Raw genomic sequence first — 18,251 nt, 5'->3', positions numbered from 1 at the left:
TTTCAAGATTGTTGACTCTGTCTACTCCGCAAAGGATATAGATGTAACAATATTGTATGTATGACAATGATATATTTCGAAGGAGGACAGAAGACAATTTTGTGATAGCTGCCACTTGATATATTGTCGGGACCGAGGATAGGCTAGACGGAAAGGCAACAAGATGTCTCTTGATGAGATGAATTATTGTGCAACCGGGTAACAAATCATAGGATGATGAATGAAAGGGTGGAGCCAATGCCATCGGAATGGGAAAATTTTAAGAAAACCAATGTCAAGACCATGTTCGGTAAAGATCTGTCAGTATAATGTCAAAAATGTAAACAAAGCTAAACCAAACGTACACGCCAAGCAAGACGACGCTACTTTCCTTTTTAATAACTATTAAATAACGAGTAAATACTTAAAAATCTTTATTAATCATATTATAAAATCTAATATCCGAAATGCCAAAAGCTGTTCGCGAATTGCTTCAAAATGGGCATTCTTACGACGAGCCAGATAGGATGCCGAAAAACATATCTATCACCAATTTAGACTTAATCATGTACGTTGTAGCAATTATTGGCCACTTTGTGGACCTAGCTGTGGACCTGAATATAGCCGTGAGGTACTATTTGGCTCAGGAAATGGAAGCTTTCGGTTGGACACTTGCCTTCATACTGTTTCCCGCGTTTGTGAACACCGCTGTGTCTATAAGAATGTAAGTAATGTTTCGATCATGAGTTTTCATACATGTTTCAAAAGCCTGCCTCTGTATCTACGAAGGTTGACTGGAAGAGTTGCTTTAGCGATAAGTCCGCCTTTGTACCTCATTACCTGTGTTTTTTTTGTTTTCTTTTTCTTATGATGCAATAAAGAGTATCTATCTATCTACGAAGGATCTTTAAAATATTTATTAATTCATATACATGTCTATACCTAGCCCTTTTAATTGTCTCTCATCTCTCTTACCTGTGACTTTTGCTATTAACAAACTTTTAATTTACCAGGTATGCACAGGACAAACAGCAAGATTCGGTTACCAACGAGGTGACCCGACGTCACTGGCTCCGTATCTTCATACTGGTGCTGCAAATGGCTCCGATACTGAGGTTTACCGATGCTCTCATGTAAGTTCAAAAATAATACATACATACATAAAATCACGCCTCTTTCCCGGAGGGGTAGGTAGAGACTACCTCTTTCCACTTGCCACGATCTCTGCATTCTTGCAATGCTGCAATGCTTCCTTTGCTTCATCCACATTCATAACTCTCTACATGCAAGCTCAGCGGTTTCGGGTACTTTTAACCTGACCCTTTACCAGGACGTCCTTAATTTGATCAAGATACATAAATAATGCTAATAGATTTATTTGCTCTTCAGATGGGCTAGTAACCTGTCACTATTTGAATCTCAATTCTATCTTAAAGCCAAATAGCTGAACGTGGACTATCTTGAATAGGCTGAGGGCCACGTTAAGCTGTATAGCTTTATGATAGAATAGAGATTCAAATAGTGACAGGTTGCTAGCCCTTTGCCTAAAAAAAGAATCCCAAGTTTGTAAGCCTATTCCTTAGTCGCCTTTTACGACATCCATGGGAAAGAGATGGAGTGGTCCTATGCCGGGAACCACACGGCACAGCACAGCATAGATTTTATAGTGTATAAACTTAATAATAGTAGTTGTAATGAATCATAAAATATTTTAATATTGCATGATAATAACTTATGTAATAATTTAAGACAGAAGGTCCTTTAAGTAGAGACTAAATAGATTAACCGACTTGGTATTACATGGATCTCACAACTTTATACAGTAGAAAGAGTGAGCTGCGAGACTTGGGTTTTTTATAGGATGTTTTTGAAGGCATTCGTATATATAGATAAACATCCAAGATCCGGGCCAATCAGAGAAAGTTATGTATATTGGAAAAAGTCTATACATACATACATATGATCACCTCTTTATCCCTTACGGGGTAGACAGAGCCAACAGTCTTGAAAAGACTGATAGGCCACGTTCAGCTGTTTGGCTTAATGATAGAATTGAGATTCAAATAGTGACGGGTTGCTAGCCCATCGCCTAAAAGAAGAATCCCAAGTTTATAAGCCTATCCCTTAGTCGCCTTTTACGACATCCATGGGAACCGAACGAGATGGAGTGGTCCTATTCTTTTTTTTTTTATTGGTGCCGGGAACCACACGGCAATGTCGGGAACCACACGAAAAGTCTATAGTTGAGCTAAAATACCCTTAATTCCAATATTAACCCCCACGGCATCATTGTTCTCCTGCTTTCTGTTATCTACGTTTCCAGACCACGTCAGCCTCGTCCCAGGATTTTTTAAATTCCTTCCATCGTCTCTGGTATAATCCTCTATACCCAACCGTCCTTCAGAGCCATAGACAACATCGCATCGTAACATCTTCTTTATTGGAGTATCTCGAAGGTCACACCTCCCTTTGTGCTTCACGGCCACGTTTTTATGAAGTAGCTGAGCTAAAATGAAATGACTGCTGGCGTAAGTTACACCGTCGGTGCCGCATACGAAATTTTCAGAGTAATCCTGCCCTGTACCTTGTGCAGATATAGCTTGATGTACTAGGATGAGACCTGTGGGGAAGTAGATACAGACATCAGTGGGAAATTAATAGTAATTTAAATTGATTATCAAAGTGCCGTGTGGTTCCCGGCACCAATACAAAAAAGAATAGGACCACTCCACCTCTTTCCCATGGATGTCGTAAAAGGCGACTAAGGGATAGGCTTACAAACGTGCGTTTCGTTTTTTTAGGCAATGGGCTAGCAACAGTCACTATTTGAACCGCAATTATATCATTGAGCCAAATAGCTGACCGTGGCCTATCAGTCTTTTTAAACTGCTGGCTCTGTCTAGCTCGCGAGGTACATATATAGACGTAACTATATGTATGTATGTAACTTCCACCGTCTTCAGCTTCTTACCTATCCACCACATCACAGCCTTCAGAATATACCTACATCCAAAGACTAATGGGGACTCAAACAAATGACAAAATAAATTGCTCATTGTAAGTTCACCGTATAATTAATGAGGGTAGGTAAAGTTTTTTTTAATCCGCCAACGGCTAGGCTTATTCCAGTGGTCGTATATGTATAATTATATAATTAATTAATAATATGTATAATTTTCTGTTACGAAGATTTTTCTTAAATTTCTCCTGGAGTGAATTCCAAAAAATGCTTCGGTACTGATCTGGTTAGCGAAGACTAAGGGATGACGAGCACGCTTTTTACCAACACTTGAGTGTGTTGCTTATAAGAATAATAAAGAGAAAATATTTGTTTTTGTTACGAATAAACTCAAAAACTACTGGATTGATTTTCACGAAAATTTGCACAGATATAGAATAGACTTTCAGCAGTGACGTGGGCTACTATTTTTCTGGAATTTCCCGCTTGAGCGAAGCCCCGCGCAATAGCTAGTTTTCAATTAAATAAATAAAGATACATCAAATGATAGAAACACAATCTTAAGAATGTTTTTACGTCAGCTCAAAAGTTTTTAATTAAGCGATTATGAAGCTGATATATATCTTTTCCGAAATAAATTTCTATTGAGTCATCGATAAAAAACTTGACCTTGTGAATTACGTCGATAATGTGTTTAAAATCTATGTGACGAATCGATGTTATTATGGCTTTCAGTAAATATTCTGGTCGAGATTAAAGCGCCAATTTTTAGAAGATTCTTTTTCGTAATCATTTAAATTATTTATTCAATGAATATCTTGATTATATGTTTGTATTTATCTATACTAATATTATAAAGCTAAAGAGTTTGTTTGTTTGAACGCGGTAATCTCAGGAACTACTGGTTCGAATTGATAAATTATTTTTGCGTTGAATAGACCATTTAACGAGGAAGGCTTTAGGCTATATAACATCACGCTGCAACTATAAGGAGCAAAGAAATATTGGAAAATGTGGAAAAAACGGGGAAAATTATTCATCCTTGAGGGCTTCAATGATGCCCAAAATAACTATTCCACGCGGACAAAGTTGCGGGCACAGCTAGTGCATGTATAAATTCACAAGTTTATGTATAAGGCTGTGGCATAAACATGGTACTGAAATTCAGATAGTTACAGGTTGCTAGCCTCAGCTTGCTAGATATTCACATGTACCTATATACGTCCGATGAAAATGCTGCAGTGTAGTTTGTTCCGCCGCTTCTTCTACACATGAGCTTTCGAAGCGATATTAGTTATAATTAGATTTAAGTGATGTGACGTCAATTAGTGATACCTTGTGTCCAGTTTTGAAAATAAATCTATTCTATTCTATTCAATAATTATATTTTTTAAATGACACCATCAGATACGCCATCAAGTCTCGTCGCGCCGAACGCAAGAAAGACCCGGCATCGCAAAGACTGTACTACAGTCTGATGCTGAAAGAAGATTCTGACGCCGCGCTGCTGAGGATCTTCGAGTGCTTCCTGGAGGCGGCTCCTCAGCTCGTCCTGCAGACCGCCATCATGTTTAGAGGGCACGAGCAGTTCACTTGTAAGTTACCATAAGAATCGCGATCATTGCAGCGGCCGTTCAGACTCCATGCGTAGACAGACACTTTGACTTGGCATTTTAGATGAACAAAAACTGACTGACATATCAATGAAAAAAAGAACAATCGAATTTTGACTAAGGCGACGACCAGGCAACACGCCTTGAACATCCGAAAATCTGGTGTTTTATTCTGACTGACCCTCGGCCCGTTCAGGCATGATATTTTGTGCGCTAGGATCTAGGTATACAATCTCGATGCCCTGGGTGAGTAACGAGACTGAAAAATACCAGATATTTTACACGGTGTGGTTAAAAAAAGGAAGATGTGTTCCAACTGCTTCTCTTGTCTCTCAAATTGTAAAAGTCAATACAGGGATCCTGAAAGGCCTGAAAGAAGACTTCAGTCTTTCTTTCAGGCGATGATGGACTATAAACTTGACGCTATTTATGGATCTCAATCATTGAACCATCTGTCTGATGCTGATGGAGGATTCTGACGCCATGCTGCTGAGGATCTTCAGATATTTCCTGGATGCGACTCCTCAGCACGTACTATAGTCCGCCATCATGTTCAGAAGACGAGAGCGGTTTACTTGTAAATTACCACAAAGGTCACGATATTTAGTGCGACATAGTCTAGCCTTGAAGTTGAGTGACTGGATAAGGAACAGCGTGATAAGGAAATGATGTGATGTGAAAGAAGATGTAGTTACAGGAATAGAAAAGGGTATGTTAAGATGGTTTGGTCTTGTGGAGAGGATGAATGAAAGCAGGTTGACTAAGCAGATATACAAGGAAGTGTGGAGGGAAAGGTCGGAATGGGAAGGCTAAGGCTACGAACGTATCTTGATCAAATTAAGGACGTCCTGGTAAAGGGTCAGGTCAAGAGTACCCGAAACCGCCGAGCTTGCATGAAAAGAGTTATAAATGTGGATGAAGCGAAGGAAGTATGCAGAGATCGTGGCAAGTGGAAAGATGTAGTCTCTGCCTAACACTCCGGGAGAAAGGCGTGATTTTATGTATGTATATATTTCTTATTTACTGATTCCCAGTGCATCAGTCCCTATCGATGACGTCGTCTCTGATCGGCATGGGGTGGTGCCTGGCCGCGTACCAGCGCGCCGTCAGATTCGCGCAGGAGGACAAACTCAACGTGACCTGGCTCGGCTCCGCCGTGCAAACCGTGTGGCATTATTTACTGACACGTGAGTTGTTCTATACATACAGTACCTGGTTGACCGAGCTTTGCTCCGTCTACCAGAGATGGCACTGATATAGTTTGTTAAAACGCGGTTTTTAAAATGTTTATATATATCTTGGGAACCGAGCTTTTCTCGAACCTAGGACCTTGATAAATCGATTCCTTGAGCCGAAAAGCCCCTAATCTGTAACTTTCATGAAAATCGTTGGAGCCGTTTCCGAGATCCTGATTATATATATACCTACAAGAATTGCTCGTTTAAATATATTAGATACTTATACTATACTTATAGTGCCGTGTGGTTCCCGGCACCAATACAAAAAAGAATGGGACCACTCCATCTCTTGCCCGCGTATGTCGTAAAAGGCGACTAAGGGATAGGTTTACAAACTTGGGATTCTTTTTAGGCGATTGGCTACAGCAGTTAGCAGCCTGTCACTATTTGAATCTCAATTCTATCATTAAGCCAAATAGCTGAATGTGGCCATTCAGTCTTTTCAAGACTGTTGGCTCTGTCTACCCCGCAAGGGATATAGACGTGACCATATGTATGTATGTATACATACTTATAGTCAGGTCTGTATCCCTTGCGGGGTAGAAAGAACATACAGCCTCGGAAAAACTGGAAGGCATGCTCAGCTGTTCATAATGGAATTGAGATTCAAATAGTGACAGGCTGCTAGCCCATCGACTGTAAGAGTAATCCCAAGTTTATAAGCCTATCCCTAGTCTCCTTTTACGACGTCCATGGGAAAGATGTGAAGTGGTTAAACATGTAGATATAGAAACCAGCAGCAGTTAGATAATTGAAATATTTTATTTCCAGTCAGCCGAGTGATGTCGATTTCAGTGATAGCTTATCTATTTCCATATTGGACAATACTGGCATGCTCAATACACATACTACTAATGACGTCATGGATCCAAATATTCGAACGGCCAGTGTTCTGCGCCCAGACAAGGATAGCGGAGATCTCCTTCTCATTCGCACTCGGATCCGTGTACCTCTTCACGTATATATTGTCTGTGGAAGGTAGAACCAGGTATAGATACGCTATATATTATACTCTATGCTTCTTGGAGAATATAACGTGCGGTGCGCTATGGTTTTTTTATATGAAAGACGATGTTAAATATTCTAATGTTTTTCATGTAGTTTTAGTATTTATTGTCGTGCCTTATGTTTGCGGGGTGTTAATTATGATTGGGTATTATTCGTTTCTGCATCCGACCTTGAGGAAAGGGAATAATGACGTCACTGTGTCTCATAAGGTCGATGACCAGACTTTTGAGGTTAGCTGATTTGGTGTAAGACTCGTGGCGCCCTCTGGAGGATGATTTAGAGTTAGAAATTGTATGTGAACAAAATTATTGTAAAACATATCTACCTACTTACAACAAACATTGAAATGTTAAAAAAAATATACATACAAAACATCAAAACTATTTTGAACTTGACAAGTTGACAACTTGACAAGAGTTTTAACTGAAATACTGTCTTGTGATTTTAGGAGTTCGTTCTTTATAATATATAGGTACATACTTACCATCACGCCTGTTTCACATTGGGGTAGGCAGAGACTATGTAAATCCACCTGCTACGATTCTTACAGACCTCTACCGCTTCCTCCAAACACATTACTCTTTTCATGCATATTCGACGATTACGGGTACTCCTAACATCTTTACAATACGGATAAAAATATATCCAAATCTATTTATTTTGTGATTACTATTTAACAAAGTGTTTATGCAAATAAAATTTCGCACTTTTTACTGGTAAAACATTTTATTGTGTATTTTAATGTACAAAAGCAATAACTTCACAATATTTCAAGTTCTGCACAATTTCAATGTAAACTCAACCTGTAGAAGGTAGGTAATAAATAAGACTGCATTTTGATACTTAATTTATGTTAACTTTAACTTTACTCATAATTATAATTATACTTTTAATTAGCTATAAGAAAAATAATTCCAAGTTCATGTCTCAAGGCCGTTACAACTTTAAAAAACAGACATAAATATAGCTAGACACCGCATTTCCAAAACTGTTTCATTTATTTATTAAAAAATTTTTTGAGCTTTAACAATTGGCGAACTTAATGCTTATAGCATTCTCTTCCAGTCAACCTTTAAATAGCAAACAAATGAATAGTCAGATGTCAATCTATACTAATATTATAAAGCTGAACACACACAAACAGTTTGTTTGAACGAGCTAATTTTAGGAACTACTGGTTCGAATTGAAAAATTATTTTTGTGTTGAATAGACCATTTATCGATAAAGGCTTTAGGCTATATAACATCACGCTGCAACTATATGGAGTATTGAAAGAAATGATTTATTGGATTAAATTATAATCAGAATTCACAGAATTACCTACATCCTGATTAGATTTCTGAATAACTTTAAATTTTTTATTGTTCTCGTACGTAGATCTTTGTAGGTTCCTATAAAATTAACTAAAAATATTTGGTCCAAATATTTCATCAGAATTGTAACGACTTAATTGGTAAAAATATTTTTTTTCTTTTTCCTCCTGTTGTTTTGATAGTAATTAGAAAAAAACTTCATACTATGTTTTTTGTAACTCTGTTATGTTTGCATTAAAGTATTTACAAACAAAAAACTTGACACGCTTACATTTTATACATATGTATTTTATGCTTGAACTGGTGTTATCTAGCTAGACTTATGTCTGTGGCCTTTTACCCGACTGCAAAAGATGGGTTATTATAAATGTCTAATGATGTGCTGTAATTAAGAATCTCAACATAATATGAATAAAGTATTCTTAGACCATAAGTTACCATAATGAAGCTATTAATATTATGATAGCCAAATGTTGTATTTTTAGAACAATTTTTATAGTATTTTATTGCCATTTTTTATTTTGTATCTTTTTTAATAAAATTTATTTTCTTAACATCAGCTTCTTTTATTTTAGGACCACCTCATTGTAGAAATGAGAGGTTTATCTTGTCTGTATTTTTTATGTCTATGTTTAAGTCTCCTTTGGCATCCACAAGAGCCGCACAGCTGACATCACAAAAAATATAGTTCTTTCTCGCGAATTGATCCTCGTGTTGTCTATACAAACATTTATCTCGATAAAAATTTTATATATATTTTCAAAATTCATCATAATAAAATATTTATTGTACATTATTGAGTTTTAAATAATTGACAGAGTAACTTTCGCATGTCAGAGGGATCATAAATAAAACAGGGAATATTAAATTTATAATGACTTAGTATTTATTAATATTTACACATAGAAATGTCTTTGACAACGTACGTACGTGTTTGACAATGCACGTTCCCAATAGCTTTTCATCATGAAGTTGGTTTTAAGCTAAGGGAATGTTAAACAACTTACTTACCCTACTACTAGTAAACTACTTGAAAGCCGTGTGGTTCCCGGCACAAATAAAATAAAAAAGAATAGGACCACTCCATCTCGTTCCCATGGAAGTCGAATGTGCAGGTTTCCTCACGATGTTTTTCCTCACTTTAAGACCACTAATTAATTTTCAAACTTATGTACTTAATTTCTAAAATAGTCATTGGTACATGGTCTTAGTGGGGTTTGAACCTGTGCCTTTTTGTGCACATCACGCATTTTAACCGGGCACCTTACTGATTCGACCACGATCATGGTATTTACTATCACCAAATAAAAGGAGCTCTTTCTCTTAAAATCCTCAATCCAAACTTATTCCATTCTCGCTGGTTTATCCACAGCTCAACAGCCGACTCCAAGCAGGACATGACAGCAGCCCCTTTCCACACTGTACTGGCCGGATCAATATCCTTCGGAGACGTGACAATCTCCAACTGTTCAGTCTTATAAGCGTACGGAATTTGAAGTGCCAACCGATTCTGCAACCACAAATATAAACCGTGCACTTTAACTCCTCCACCAACAATAAGAATATTGCTGTACATCTTTCGTTTCAACTCTTCGCTTGTACATCGGTCAATGCTTTGCAGTATTGCGGCGTCTAAAGCCAAGACTTGACCGGGAGCTAATGAAACAATATCTCCGGGAACTCCTTCTAATGCATCAACAACAATGTCTTCGTCTTGGTTAGCTGTAGGTTGAGATTCGTTTGCGGCTTCAAGCTGCTGACTTTCATTCACAGCTGGATCAGCCGTCTCCCGCTTTCGTCCAGTTTCTCTCAAGAATTCAGCATCAAATGGATCTTCCGGGTCACTGGGCTGCCGGTTCTGTATCTTTGTCATTTTTGCACCGGTTATCTTTAGTAAGTCCGTGTGGAATAGTGATAATGGGGATATAACGCATTCATCACCAACTTGTAACGTATATTTGTTAACTATATCGCCTGGGTGATCAACAAGGAATGTCTTTTCGTGTGGTCCGCAGACATCTAGGTTGATGTGACAAAAATTTTCATACAAATTACGCATTAACATTACATCTCTTGGTATATTCTCATTCCAGGTTTTGTACGGAAACGCGCTTTTATGAAGCATCCAGGACAGAGCCTGACAGACATCACCTGCACCGTAGTCCATCCGCAACCTCGTGGTTTTATGAGATATTCCGTCTTCGACACATGAAATAGCAGTTTTTTGATCCCCGATGTCTACAACACACGCTGATCCAATCCCTGCTCCAAAAGTTGCTCCGACACTTTCTTGTACTAGAAAGCAATGGCCGAATCCTAGATCCTTTAATAATAGAGACATTAAATATTTCAGATGAGTTCTTGAATAAATATCAGGGATTAATAACACACATCTATACTTAATTAACTCTATTAAGGGTATTCCTAACTTATACTCAATAATAGAACTCCATATAGTATATAAATCATTTAGTACTGACGATATTGAGCCCCCAACTTCAGAATGTAGATTGAAATCCCCCCGTTTGTAAGGAAAATGTATGTTGTAAGGTAATTCCGGGTCAATATCTAGGACTAGGTCCCCTATAATGATGTCACATTGCACTTGGGGCCATGGTTCGCCATCATTAACAATTTCAGGTAAAGATCTCCGGTTAAATGCGGCTATTTGCTGTGGTGGAGTCGCATATCTACGCGCGCCGTTGGACTGAACACACGTCTGTAGCGTATGAGATATCTGAAGCCTGCATTCTTCCAATTCCTCGATCAAATCTTTAGTTTTCGGTACGCTGGGCGGAACGAAAGGATCCCTGTATATTTTACCGCCTGGGCCACGTTTTCGAGCTATGCAGTGCAATTGTTTCACCGGTAAGAGGTCTGAAGCTCTTCCTATGCGCACATAAAAGGAACCAGGATGGATAACGATGATCCTGTTGGACGGGAACTGCTGGAAATGCTCCGGACCTGGATCGTACGCCGGCAAACTCATTTTAATTGCTTTTTATTCTTGTTAAAGATGTAACAGCTATATGGTTCTTTACAGTTAATTTTATAAACACAGATGCAGAATTTTCTCTTTTGCCTTTTCTTTGCACTACAATTTATTTTGTTTATTTTTATTTTATTACAAAAATCTAACCTCCACAATAAATTAGTTTTGACATTGACAGCCAGCAGTATTGACACACACTGACATCTTATTTTGAATAGCAGGTTATAGCGCAAAGAAAATAATTTATACATACATACATACATACATAAACTCACGCCTCTTTCCCGGAGGGGTAGGCAGAGACTACCTCTTTCCACTTGCCACGATCCCTGCATACTTCCTTTGCTTCATCCACATTCATAACTCTCTTCATGCAAGCTCGGCGGTTTCGCAATAAAATAATTTATGCAGGCACGCAATTTTATTTTACATTTAATTATTTAATTATAAATCATAATTACATACAAGATTCCAACTAATATTATAAATGTGAAAGTAAGTTTCTTTGTTACCTCTTCACATGCTAGTTTCGCTATAATTGACAAATCCAAAAAATGCATTTTCTCAATTACTTATAGGACTTGTATTACTTAGTATAAAGTTTTGAGAATTTCTTCGGAGGAGAGATTTGCCGCAAATAAAGTTAAGAACAGTGGATCTTGAAGTTTTTTCTTCGCATTATACGTCCTGCAAAAATGAACAACTAGGTTTGAAAACCTTTATAATTATTAGAAGAGAATAAAAGAAGAATAGAGATTGTATTTTGTTTGTAAACTAAATTACTGCAGTAAAGGAACTAGATTATTAAGCAAATTGATTCAGTAGTTATAGACTTCATTTAGTTTACAAACAAAATACACACACACAACGGCACACAGGTGCCGGTTGACTGGAAGAGATCCCTTCATGGGATAACTCCGCCATTGCAAGTGATTGATTTCTTTTATATCTATGTACTATATCTTGGAACTGTGTAAATTTCTGTGCAATAAAGTCATTAGGTACAAAAAAAAATCGATTATATTTGGTACAGACAGACAAAACCTTCAGAAGTAACGTAAGATAGATTTAGGTAGGTATACTAATTTCTAGAAATTGATACAGGAGCTATGCTCTGCCTACATAAAGATTAAAAAAAACCTAGTACTTAGGTACATTAAGTCTGCTTAAATACTCACTTCTCCTTCAAAATATTCACCAGCGGTCCCCATTTTTTTGGGAAATTGGTATCATTGTTCCATTTATCCTTAATCAGATCGAAGACAGACGCATTGATGACCCTCAAGAATTCGCATTTACTAGTATAAGAGTCTAATAAAAGCTGGTCAAATATCTTGGGAACGAAATCGCTCAGGCAATTCTGTACTCCGAAAAGAGTGGTGTTTATGTCTTGGGCATGCTGCCTGGTCTTGATCGTGACGATTGGAACGAGGCTGTCTTGCATGGTTTCGTTGAACCTGGAAGGTAAACGGGGAATCTATCGATGGACTTTTAAATCATGAGCTTCTTCTGACTAAGGGATAGGCTTACAAACTTGGGATTCTTTTTAGGCGATGGGCTAGCAACCTGTCACTATTTGAATCTCAATTCTATCATTAAGCCAAATAGCTGAACGTGGCCATTCAGTCTTTTCGAGACTGTTGGCTCTGTCTACCCCGCAAGGGATATAGACGTGACCTTATGTATGTATGTGATAGGCTTCCAAACTTGGGATTCTTTTTAAGGCGATGGGCTAGCAACCTGTCACCATTTGAATCTCAATTATATCATTAAGTGAAATAGCTGAACGTGGCCATTCAGTCTTTTCAAAACTGTTGGCTCTGTCAACCCCGCAAGGGATAAAGACGTGACCTTAAGGGATAGGCTTACAAACATGGGATTCTTTTTAAGGCGATGGGCTAGCAACCAGTCACTATTTGAATCTCAATTCTAACATTAAGTCAAAAAGCTGAACGTGGCCATTCAGTCAAGACTGTTGGCTCTGTCTACCCCGCAAGGGATATAGACGTGACCATATGTATGTATGTAGCTTCTGCTGTGACAGCTAGGTGGTTATCTTTCCGCGCCTGTTGCAAAAGTTAACATATCAAGGCATATGACGTTTAGATAGGTATATTTATTGCATGTAAGAGTGATGTGAGATAATTTAAAAATCCATAGAATAACTATAACCTTTATAAAGACTAGTTTTACTATCTTCAAGAGGGCGTGGGTTAGGTAGCCGCTGAAGGATAGAGAGGTTCTTAGTGAGCGCTGAAGTAGGTCAAAGGCGAGAACCCAGATTTGCTCAAGGTATGTTCGTCTAGTCTTTATTACTAAACGGTTCTCATTAACAGTCCACTTGTTTATATGATCAGTCAATCTGCTTTCATTCAACCTCTCCATATGTGTAAGCCATCTAAGCATTCCCATTTTTATTCCTGTTATATGTTCTTTCACATCTCAGCATTCACATCACGCTTTTTCTTATCCTGTCACTTAATTTTACACCTATCACACTCCTAAGCGCTCTCATTTCCACGGCATCTTCTGCCACACCCAACTTTCACTTGCCATCCATTAGTGTTGAGACCAACCAACACTATTCACCGCCAGAGGAGCCACATATTTCATTTAAAAATAGAACCACTCCATATCTTTCCAATGAATGTCGTAAAAGACGACTGAGGGACAAGCTAATAAACTTGGGATTCTTCTTGTAAGCGATGGGCTGGCAACCTGTCACTATTTAAATCTCAATTCCATTATGAAGCCATGCAGCTAAAAGTGGCCTTGCAGTCTTTTCACGACTATTTGTTCTTTCTACCCCACCAGGGATATAGACGTGACTATATGTAGGTAAGTACGTATATTTCCTTTTCTAAACATAAACTTACAAAACAGCCTGGTGAAGTATACAATGCGCAGCCGCCACTTCATCCGGTAGCTCCTTCTGACACTTGTTGACGGAGTTGAAGTGGCGGCTGTCCTGGAAATTCTTGATCACGTCGTGGAAGCTGTCCCTGATCTCCCTCAGGCGTTCCACTGGATCTTTGAGGCAGTGTTCCGTTATTTCCACCATCTGTGGGATATACACGTAGTCACGTCTATATCCCCTGCGGGGTAGACGGAGCCAACAAATACAAATACTTTATTTGCTATAAATGCGGTACAATTATAGGTGTTACAAAGCATATCTATACATGTCGCGCATTTAACCAGTCATGGCATGCAAATGCATGCAACGGTCTTGAAAAGACTGATAGGCCACGTTCAGCTGTTAGGCTTAATGATAGAATTGAGATTCAAATAGTGACAGGTTGCTAGCCCATCGCCTAAAAGAAGAATCCCAAGTTTATTAGCCTATCCCTTAGTCGCCTTTTACGACATCCATGGGAAAGAGATGGAGTGGTCCTATTCTTTTTTCTATTGGTGCTGGGAACCGCACGGCGGTATAACCACCAGCACCGCAGTCACCATCTGTGGGATATCCTTCTAATAAAATACTTAGTCTGCTTCTTCCTACCATGGATCCCAGTTATATGCTGATTTATTTGGAGGAAAATGTAGAATACGCTGTAGTACCTACACATTTCTTAATTCTAAGTTTGGATTTTTGTGAAGTTGACGTTTTTGAACAAAATGCCTACTGCAATGCAGTTTGCTACCGCTTCTTTTGCACGAAGTGGCTTTAAGTAATTTAAATAAATAAATATATACGGGACAAATTACACAGATTGAGTTAGCCTCGAAGTGAGTTCGAGACTTGTGTTACGAGATACTTACTCAACGATACTATATTTTATAATAAATCCTTATTTAGATAAACATCGAGGACCCAATCAGAAAAAGATCATTTCTTATTATGCCCTGGCCGGAATTCGAACTTGGGATCTCCGGTGTCACAGTCAAGCGTACTACCGCTGCGCCACAGAGGCCGTCAAATTTAGTATTTGACGTCAACCAATGTTATGAAACCAAAAGATACCTATGTGATGTTCGAAATGTCCCTTAATATTGAATAAAAAAATGATATTTTTTTTGTGCCGAGTGGTTCCCGGCACCATTACAAAAAAGAATAGAACCACTTCATCTCTTTCCTACAGATGTCGTTAAAGGCGACTAAGGGATAGGCTTATAAACTTGGGATTCCTATTTTAGGCGATGGGCTAGCAACCTGTCACTATTTGAATCTCAATTCTATCTTAAAGCCAAATAGCTGAACGTGGCCTATCAGTCTTTACAAGACTGTTGGCTCTGTCTACCCCGCAAGGGATATAGACGTGATTGTGTGTGTGTGTATTTTTTTTTAAATGGGTTTTGTAGGTAACTATACTTTATTAACACACGCAACTAAACTCACCTCTTCCAAAGCTATAACGTAATTCGTGAAATCATAAAAATACTTGATCTTATAATACTTAATGACAGCACTCCTCAAGTCTCTAGCCATTTGGTCGTTCATTATGGTGACTAGGTCTACGAATGTGTCTATAGTCATCAACGAGCGGTTCTTAGTTCTTCCATAGCTTACTCGTCCCTGGCCGAATAGCTTTTGGGCAAGGCTGTACGCTTCAGACACGAGGTAGTAATTTTTATCTGTCGCTTGGAGTAACTGGTTCGTGCCCTGTTTGAAAACATACCATATAATCACGTCTACATCCCTTGCGGGGTAGACGGAGGCAACAGTCTTGAAAAGACTGAATGGCCACGTTCAGCTATTTGGCTTAATGATAGAATTGAGGTTCAAATAGTGACAGGTTGCTAGCCCATCGCCTAGAAAAAAATCCCAAGTTTGTAAGCCTATCCCTTAGTCGTCTTTTGCGACATCCATGGGAAAGAGATGGAGTGGTCCTATTCTTTTTTGTATTGGTGCCGGGAACCACACGGCACTAAATTAATTACAGATTATCAAAGCCAGTAAAGGGATAGGCTTATAAACTTGGGATTCTTTTAGGCGATGGGCTAGCACCCTGTCACTATTTGAATCTCAATTCCATCATAAACAGAACGTGGCCTTTCAGTATTTTCAAGAATAATGGCTCTGCCATCCTGTAAGAGATATAGACGTGATTATGTGTTTGAAAATTGATGGTAAACCTTACCTCTCTCACAAATATAAAACAAAACAGAATAGCTGCAAAATTACGAAGACTTATCAAGAAACTCATTGTTCACTATTGAATATAATAATAAAAAAAAATAAGGAAATTTTCAATCAATTCCAAGTTAATTATCTATGCTAAAAATAAATTGTACGAACACTGTCATGGATTTTTGTAAAAAAAAAAATGAGTAATAATTTTTGTACTGAAGAAAAATATTATTTGGCCTATCCATTTTCAACATGCGCAAGATCTTATGTATTGTGATAAATTTAATTGATTTTTCTATGCGTCAGTTGATTTATGATTATACTGTGAGTGAGACACTGTTACGAAACAATTTTGTTACATTTTAACTATAGAAGCTGATAGCTGAACGTGGCCTATCATTCTCTACAAGGCTCTGTCTACCTCGCAAGGGATATAGACGTGATTATATGTATGTATGTAACTATAGAAAGGCCCGGTAAGTGGCCACTTTTTATCATAAATTATTTTGCTATTGTTCTTCGTTATGACAAATAGAATAGATTTATTTTCTAAATTGGATACAAGGTATCACTTATTGACGTCACATCACTTAAATCCAATTATAACTAGGTACTATCGCTTCCAAAGCGCATGTGAAGAAGAAGCGGCGGAACAAACTGCAGCCTACGCGGATTTGCAATACAATATTTTAGCATAATAAGTACGGTATGTACCTTAGAATATAATTGGTTTTTGGCGTAATTAACTTTAAGGCTAGGCAAGGTTAGGTTATGCGTAAACCGTTAAGAACAATACGCTTAATACGAGGGTCAAACTGAAAGTTTTTAGAACTGGCCATTTGATCTTTATATAATAAAAAAATTAATTCGGATTTAAAAAATGGAACTCTTTAGCAATAATAATGAGTAAAAATTTCATTCAATTGTCATTATTTTTGCAATTTGGCGGCAAAGTGAAAATAATTTGTGCCAAAAATATGAATTTAACGCGAGAAAATTTTCGTGCAATGATTTTGTATGACTTTCGGTGTAGGTAAGTTAACACAACAAGAAAGTTACAATAGACTTCGATTGGCCTTTCATAATGAAGCCCCATCTCGTGCCACTGTTTACAACTGGTTCAATGAATTTAAGCGTGGTCGGTCTAATCTCACCGATGATCTGCGTGAGGGACGGCCTTCTACGGCGACGACTGACGAAAACATCAGTGTTGTGCGGCGTATGATAGAGGCTGACAAAAGAGTTACCTATCAGCAGATTCGGACAAGTCTAGGCATTGGTATGAGTCAAATCCATAAAATTCTCCATTTACATTTAGAGGTCAGGAAGCTTTGTGCCCGGTGGATACCCCATAATTTGACTGAGGCCCAAAAACTCCGTCGTGTTAATTGGTGCCGTGATATGATTGAAAAATTTAACGGAGGTGACTCAAATGCCGTATTCGATATACTTACGGGTGACGAAAGCTGGATTTATTGTTATGATCCAGAAACTAAAAGGCAGTGGGCCCAGTGGGTGTTTCCGTTCGAGGAGTTGCCCACAAAAGTGAAGAGAGGTCGAAGTGTGGGGAAAAAGATGGCGGCTTCGTTCTTCGGAAGGACAGGCCATTACGCATCAATTGTTTTAGAGGATCAAAAAACAGTTAATGCAGAGTGATACACCAATATTTGTTATTTGTTCGGGAGAAACGACCTCGCAGCAGAATCCTCCTTCATCACGACAACGCCTCGGCGCACACCGCCAGGCGAACCATCGACTTTGTAGAGACATCAAATGTGAAATTACTGGGTCACCCGCCATACAGCAACCTTGTAATTTCTAGTTATTCCCCAAAATAAAAGAAACACTTCGCGGTAAACGTTTTGTGAATGCTGAGGAAGCAGTCGCTATGTTTGAAAGGGCCGTCGAAGAGACACCTAAGGAACAGTGGGCGAGGTGCTTCTCCCAATGGTTCCATCGGATGCAGCGATGTATTGACGTAAAGGGACACTATTTTGAAAAGATATAATAAAACTAATATTATAGTAGAATGCTCAGTTTTTGATTTTCTAAAAACTTTTAGTTTGACCCTCGT

The 18,251-nt window shown here is 38.3% G+C and overlaps 3 protein-coding genes across 3 annotated transcripts; 1 reads left to right on the top strand and 2 right to left on the bottom strand.

The window, feature by feature from the left end:
* The first annotated feature begins 330 nt into the window (after window positions 1-330).
* LOC106140605 (XK-related protein 6) lies at window positions 331-8,667 on the top strand. The gene is made up of 5 exons (XM_060951222.1): window positions 331-703; window positions 993-1,112; window positions 4,346-4,533; window positions 5,586-5,738; window positions 6,561-8,667. The coding sequence occupies exons 1-5, from the start codon at window positions 447-449 to the stop codon at window positions 7,034-7,036; spliced, it is 1,194 nt and encodes a 397-aa protein (XP_060807205.1). The 5' UTR covers window positions 331-446; the 3' UTR covers window positions 7,037-8,667.
* Window positions 8,647-11,271, bottom strand: LOC106141069 (actin-related protein 8). The gene has a single exon (XM_013342722.2). It carries the CDS (start codon window positions 11,098-11,100, stop codon window positions 9,409-9,411), a length of 1,692 nt encoding a protein of 563 aa, XP_013198176.2. The 5' UTR covers window positions 11,101-11,271; the 3' UTR covers window positions 8,647-9,408.
* A 422-nt stretch (window positions 11,272-11,693) lies between these two features.
* Window positions 11,694-17,530, bottom strand: LOC106141070 (uncharacterized). The gene is made up of 6 exons (XM_060951423.1): window positions 17,526-17,530; window positions 17,237-17,408; window positions 15,446-15,709; window positions 13,980-14,164; window positions 12,282-12,560; window positions 11,694-11,790 (listed from the first exon to the last, which is right to left on the bottom strand). Exons 1-6 carry the CDS (start codon window positions 17,528-17,530, stop codon window positions 11,694-11,696), a joined length of 1,002 nt encoding a protein of 333 aa, XP_060807406.1.
* Between the last annotated feature and the right edge of the window lie 721 nt (window positions 17,531-18,251).

The sequence above is a fragment of the Amyelois transitella genome, chromosome 24 (assembly GCF_032362555.1).
Source record: "Amyelois transitella isolate CPQ chromosome 24, ilAmyTran1.1, whole genome shotgun sequence".
In the NCBI taxonomy this organism is placed as follows: Eukaryota; Metazoa; Arthropoda; class Insecta; order Lepidoptera; family Pyralidae; genus Amyelois; species Amyelois transitella.
Note: the sequence above shows the minus strand (reverse complement) of the source record. Positions and strands in the feature narration are given on the sequence as shown.